Source organism: Argentina silus, assembly GCF_951799395.1.
Source record: "Argentina silus genome assembly, chromosome: 16".
Lineage (NCBI taxonomy): Eukaryota > Metazoa > Chordata > Actinopteri > Argentiniformes > Argentinidae > Argentina > Argentina silus.
Window position 1 is genome coordinate 2,728,255 of NC_139670.1, and position 6,000 is coordinate 2,734,254.

Here is a 6,000-nt window from a genome sequence, read left to right on the forward strand (position 1 = left end):
TAGAGAATAACTGTTGTATGACTTCCCCTCTCTCTCCTGTATGAGCGACCTGGTACAAGCTAACGACAGAACTTGGCATGAAGCCATCTGCGAACGTGCACCACCACACGTCTGACTGTGATGAGACAGGAATAAAAGCCAATTTCACGACTAATCCACTGACTAGGCTCTTTCTCCCCATCCATTATTCTCTCTCTCTCTTTCTCTCTCTCTCACACAAGGACGACACCGATGTAGCACGTAGATTGTTTATTTTTCCCAGTTTGAGTAAAAGCATAACATGGAAAGTGTGAGCAAGACCTACTTATCAGCCAGTGTTGTAATGAAAATGATTAATAAAAACAAAACAAAAAAAAAACATTTCAAATAGAATCCAACAATAAATACTGCTTTCTCACAGGGTCGCTCATTTTAAATACAGTCTGCCAAATCAAAACTGCTCTGTACAAGCCTTAATAGGAGTACACCCATAAGACTCATAGGAGGTTATATAAATATAATCCCTGCATAGTTAAAAAGTTCAGAATGTACATATAAAGTAATACAATATCAGGAAATGACTTCAATTGGTCTTCACATTGACTGATTTGACCATATAGAAATAAAATAAAATATGAATTATTCTCAGTAGTATCAATTGCTAATTAAGGACAGCTGTAGGACTATATTATTACTATACTCAGTTCTGAAAATGTCCTGATTTTGAAACCCCTTACTGCATCTGACTTGGTTAAATAGAGATGTAAACTGTGCAATTTCTACAACAGTCGGCTTGTGACAGAGCACAGTCCACTGTTTAAGATACATAATGATTCGGGGCCTGGAGTTTTTCCTGGTCACGTGACCTGGCCAGGACTAGTTAGAGCTGTTAATGACTAACGACTCCAGGCCCTGATCATGATGACCAACAGAGGGGCTCATTCGTCATCATCATCATCAAGGGTTTAGGGAATCCTCCTCCTCCTCCTCTTCATCATCATCATCATCTCAAATTACATTTCATAATCTCTAGGCAAGAAAGTCCTCTTGATTCGCAGTGTTTTAGGTGTCCAGTCCTGAACGTTGAAAAGCATGTATTTACAGCCCGTAAAACTATTGTTCTTGGAGATTCTCTGAACAACCTGGGAAGAGGGAAGGCAAAAGGATCTGATGTATACAATATGCATATAGTTGAACTAAGCTCATAAAGCATTTCCAAGTTATATTCTTCAAGAATCAATGGCTATATATGTATATATCCTTAATTTATAAGTCTAAAAATGGATGCTCCAATCCCAGATTGCCCCTTTAAAGATGTACAATTGAATTGTTTTCTGAAAGTGGCCTGTTCATTGAACATTATGAGGTCACAGAGGAGTTTATGATAGTCTACAGTATGTATGTGTTATTATACAACTACCACTGACGTACTTTAATAATAGATCCCTGTTGGAGACAGCATCAAAGACAATGGAAGAACCTCAAAAGTCTTTACTTGATTCCTTGTGTCCTCCATCCTCGTCACCTTCTCAAAACACATCGGAGGAGGTGGTCTCAATTAAGGAAGCCTTGAACTTCTCCTCAGACGAGTTGAGAAGGAGGCAAGGATAGAGGACGCGAGGAATCGAGGAAAAGACTTTTGAGATTTGGCCAATGAAACAGCATACGTTTTGGGAGCTTACCTCAACAGTTTGGCAGAAAAGTCCATTTTAACCATTTAATGAAGCAGAGATCTCGGACAGCCGGGAGCAGCTCGGCGTGCCCATCTTCTGTGCCCTCTGGTACAAGTCATTGTCTCCAAAATATCGAGCCCGATAAAGCAAGCCCTCCTCTGCAAGACAAACACGGAGAAAAACTGAATTACTTTTATTTACTTATGAAATATGTCCCTGTACCGTACGTGAACAAACCGACAAGACAAACATACTATTTGGGTGTGGCAATACTGTTAGAAGAGACAATAAGCTATTTTGTTAATACTTTGCTATTTTGTACATTTCTTGTCAATATTTGTTTTTTTTTTATGTCCATGCACCAACCTCACCAAGTCAATTTCCTGTATGTGCAAATATACAAATAAAATAATTCTGATTCTGATTCTACAGTTTGGAGTAAAAGACTAAATACTGAAAGGTGTCCATCATTTGCTTTTGTGCAGATAATCGTCTGAGTGACAATATTGCAGTGTAATGCACTTAGGATTTTTGCTGCCATGGCAAGTGCTCCTGAAAAGATATCCCACTCTGGTACCTTATCATCAGTTGTGTCACAGCAAACAGGCAAACAGTAATTAGCCTGTTTTGGGTGGATCAGCACACATCTTAAGAGTGCAAAATCATTACAAATGGATTTGGCTGAAGTACACAACTTTTCTAATTGCCGTTGATCCCAAACTTCAAAACGCCCAGTCCCTTAATCCTAAATCAATCAACACTCCCAACATCTTGACATGAAATAATTCCAAAGCCGTCAGTCACTGACTATTTGACAGATAAGGACAGTCTGAATAACCAATAGAACGTTCTAGATAGTCCTAAATCAAGTTCTAGAGCGGTTTCAAGGTAAACATACTCTGCTGTTTCTCTTTCCAGCAGTTGTTTCTGAGGTTGGAGATGTAATCATCCTCCACACTCCTCTCCACATTCTTCAGGTTCATCCCACTGTACTCCTGCACAAAGTGGTCCGCTACGTAATAGGGCACCCTCAAGGTCTCCGTGTACCTCTTGTGCGTATATCCAGCTGACCTGCACAAGGAGAGCAGAGTGAGTGAGTGAGGAGCTTCACATTGGAGTACACAACATAAGGTTTTAGAAGTAGGTTTCATTATCAGAAATGACAGTAGCCTGGCACCCTCAATCTCCCCCACTACAGTAACCACGCTGATAACACTCAGAGAAGCAGAGGACTCAGTCTGTGTGCCTGTGTCGACGTTCAAGTATCTCTCCCAGCCCTCTACCACAGATAAGATAGCAGGTATGAGCTAGAAAGAGAGCAGACATCTGGCAGCCACAGGCAAACAGGGAGAGGGACGGACATAGGGTTCTCTGAGAGCAGAAAACACTGATTGTCAAGGCTGACATGACTTAACAATGACAGGTGAACTGTATAACCTGCAAAACTAGATAAGGCATTGATTTACTCACTTGCAGAGGGCAAATCAATCCAGCGCTAATGGATTTACAAACCAAATTTCACCACCATCATGTCTTTAACTATTGAGCAAAGAACATACAGTCACAGTCAAAGGTTTGGACACACCTTGCCAAGAGTGTGCAAAGCTGTCATCAAAGCAAAAGGTGGCTACTTTGAAGAATCTAAAATATAAAACATATTCTGGTTTGTTTAACACTTTTTTGTTTACTACATAATTCCATGTGTGTTCCTTCATAGTTTTGATGTCTTCAATATTAATCTACAACGTAGAAAATAATAAAAAATAAAGAAAAACCATTGAATGAGAAGGTGCGTCCAAACGTTTGACTGGTGCTGGATGTTTCTCAATCTCAGGGCTAGAAATACAGCAGCACATTTAACAGTATTAACCTCATGGAGAAACAGAAAAACGCAAAATAATAGTTATTACAGGATTAGCAGATTGTGAAATTCATGGTCGTAGAATTTTGTATGTATTTTTTTTTTCTTTTTTTACAAAAGTGGTTTAGATTCGCCATACAACGGAAGGAACCACAAATGAATTTAATTATTTCAGAGCAGTAATTTAATAATTTAATATCCTTCTCAGGCAGGCTTCCGGGACGGGAATCACACTTACGGCCTGAAGCTGAGGCTGTAGGGGGGGTGAGACACCATCATCTGGCTGAGGGCCGAGACGATGACGAGGATGAGGATGGGCATCACCTGGACGAAGAGGGCAAGACCTCCCTGCAAAACACCACGGCCAAATCTTAAAGCTTTTTTCCTCTCTACCCTTGTGGCCTCTATTCTTGTAGCCTTTTCAAAACCCATCGGAGGAGAAGGTTCAAGGTTCCTTCCCCCGCTGACCTTCTCCTCCGATGCTCTTTGAGAAGGAGGCCGCGAGGATTCGAGGAGAGACTTTTGAAATTCAAACCCACAGATGGGCTTGTCTGGCACATCAAGGCACATGAAAGAATCAAACAAGTAAACACTCAATAACAGGAGGTAACATACTTTTGCAACACAGAGAGCAAACCACAGAGGTTAGTCTTAAACCGTACAACTTTATCTAGGCTAATTTTACATGCTTTGACGTACAGTCCCAGGATGCATGCTGTGTCCCATTTCTCCACCATTCTCCTGAAGGATGCACTAGTAGGGTTAGTCCAAGTAAGACTCATACACCAATCTCTTGCCATTTAAATCCATGTGGGAAAGTGCACAAGTACATACTTCAGGAGAAGGCTGGAGAAATGGGGCGCGACATCAATAGAAGGCCTACAGTACATGCGTCTCAGTTTTCATTGCAAATACCAAAAATGACTCAATGTCTCCCCCTGCTGTGTAACATGCAAAAGTACCTCATTAAAAAAACATTGCCACTGGAGCCCCTGGAGTTAAAATCTTCCTGATAAATGTAGCTATACTCATTAGGTTCCTGGCCTAAACTGCCATATTTGCTGTCGTAAAATAGGAACATAAACGTACCTCTCGCTGTTGTGCTCTTCCTTCCGGTCTCTGATAGCGCATCCTGCCATTGCTGTACACATGAACATTACCTTGAGGAGGAAAACACACTTGTCAACCACAAATCGATGGAGCAAAAGCAGTGGTGTTTTCTGCATGTGTTAAAAACAGGGCATGCCCTACCTACTGAGCCACACAGGGCCACCACAGAAACTCACTTGACGGGAAGCCACCTCCGAAGAACATGTTGAAGAGGTCCTCAGGTGAAATATCTGCCTCAAAGTCCCCGTTGGACTGGGCTTGTCTTGACGGATGTCTCTTCTCCTCACCACACTGATCATACTGTTTCCGTTTGTCAGAGTTACTCAGAACGGCATACGCATTGCCAATAGCTGTGGGAATTTTTTTTTTAAAATGTTCTTCAAGCACGAAATGGTAGGCCTGTATATTACAAATCTTGAAAACATATTTGTCATATTACATGAACGACAGCCACACCCACACTTACCTTTAAATGCCTCGGTTGCACCTGGAGCATGGTTTTTGTCAGGGTGGAATTTTAACGCTAGTTTTCTATAGGACTTTTTAAGATCATCCTCAGAGGCATCTTTTTTAACTCCAAGGATCTCATAGAAGTCTTTACATTGTTTTATTCTGCAAAAAGAAAAGGAAAGCCATTAAACAGAGGAATTGCCATTCCAAGTCATGCCAGTGCAAATTGGGTAGCCTACTGTATATATTTTATAGCAAGCTTAAAAGATTGTGGAGCAGTGAGCACCATCACATTGTTTTAGGCCTACTTGCAATAATAACAAATAAAATTCAATGTACCTCTTCACAGCATCCAGCTGATCTGGGGTGTATGGTTTGGCAGTATCTGAGGTCTTCTTCTCCCCGGGAGTGGTACTGCCATCCTCCCCCGTCCGCCGCTGCCGTGCCCCTGTGGCCTCACCGTCACCTGAGTGGTTATTTTGGCTGGGGTCGAATCCATTCTTTGCAATCAACTCCAGCAGTCCTGGAAAGAAATACAAGGTAACATATGGATCTGAAAACACTAGTAAAGGTAGTGGTTAAAGGCTACCTATTGCTTTTACAAGGCAATGCGTCGTCGTCATCACAACAACGTGCAAGCTATCTTGCTCTTTTAAGCGCCACAGCTGGGCCCGACTGAACACTTGACTAGGATGAGCCTGGGAGGCAGAGGTAGCTAGCTAGCTGGAGATCAGGCCTGTTTTATGGCCCCAGACGGCTGTCGCCTCACAAGCGTTCCTCTCGTCTTACCCTTCGCCTTCTCAGTTGGGAAAAGTCTCTGTGCCTTTTCTAGAAATCTGAGGGCTCTGTCCGGTTGATTATTTGACAGCGCGGCGGTCGCGATGTCAATGCAGCGTTCAGCTTCGTCCCTGTTTACTTCCATTGCGG

At 42.1% G+C, this 6,000-nt stretch overlaps 1 protein-coding gene across 1 annotated transcript; it reads right to left on the reverse strand.

The window, feature by feature from the left end:
• Positions 1-240: 240 nt before the first annotated feature.
• dnajb12b (DnaJ heat shock protein family (Hsp40) member B12b) lies at positions 241-6,000 on the reverse strand. Its single transcript, XM_083687197.1, has 9 exons — positions 5,863-6,000; positions 5,413-5,596; positions 5,090-5,235; positions 4,800-4,973; positions 4,603-4,673; positions 3,752-3,861; positions 2,551-2,723; positions 1,662-1,810; positions 241-1,121 (listed from the first exon to the last, which is right to left on the reverse strand). The coding sequence occupies exons 1-8, from the start codon at positions 5,993-5,995 to the stop codon at positions 1,689-1,691; spliced, it is 1,113 nt and encodes a 370-aa protein (XP_083543323.1). The 5' UTR covers positions 5,996-6,000; the 3' UTR covers positions 241-1,121; positions 1,662-1,688.

What these genes read in the sequence shown, in the direction of transcription:
- dnajb12b (XM_083687197.1), bottom strand. Translation starts at nt 5,995, where the DNA reads ATGGAAGTAAACAGGGACGAAGCTGAACGCTGCATTGACATCGCGACC. An exon ending in TGCAACCGAGGCATTTAAAG is followed by an intron (nt 4,974 to 5,089) that starts GTAAGTGTGGGT and finishes AAATTCCCACAG; the next exon opens with CTATTGGCAATGCGTATGCC. An exon ending in GAAGAGCACAACAGCGAGAG is followed by an intron (nt 3,862 to 4,602) that starts GTACGTTTATGT and finishes GGTGTTTTGCAG; the next exon opens with GGAGGTCTTGCCCTCTTCGT.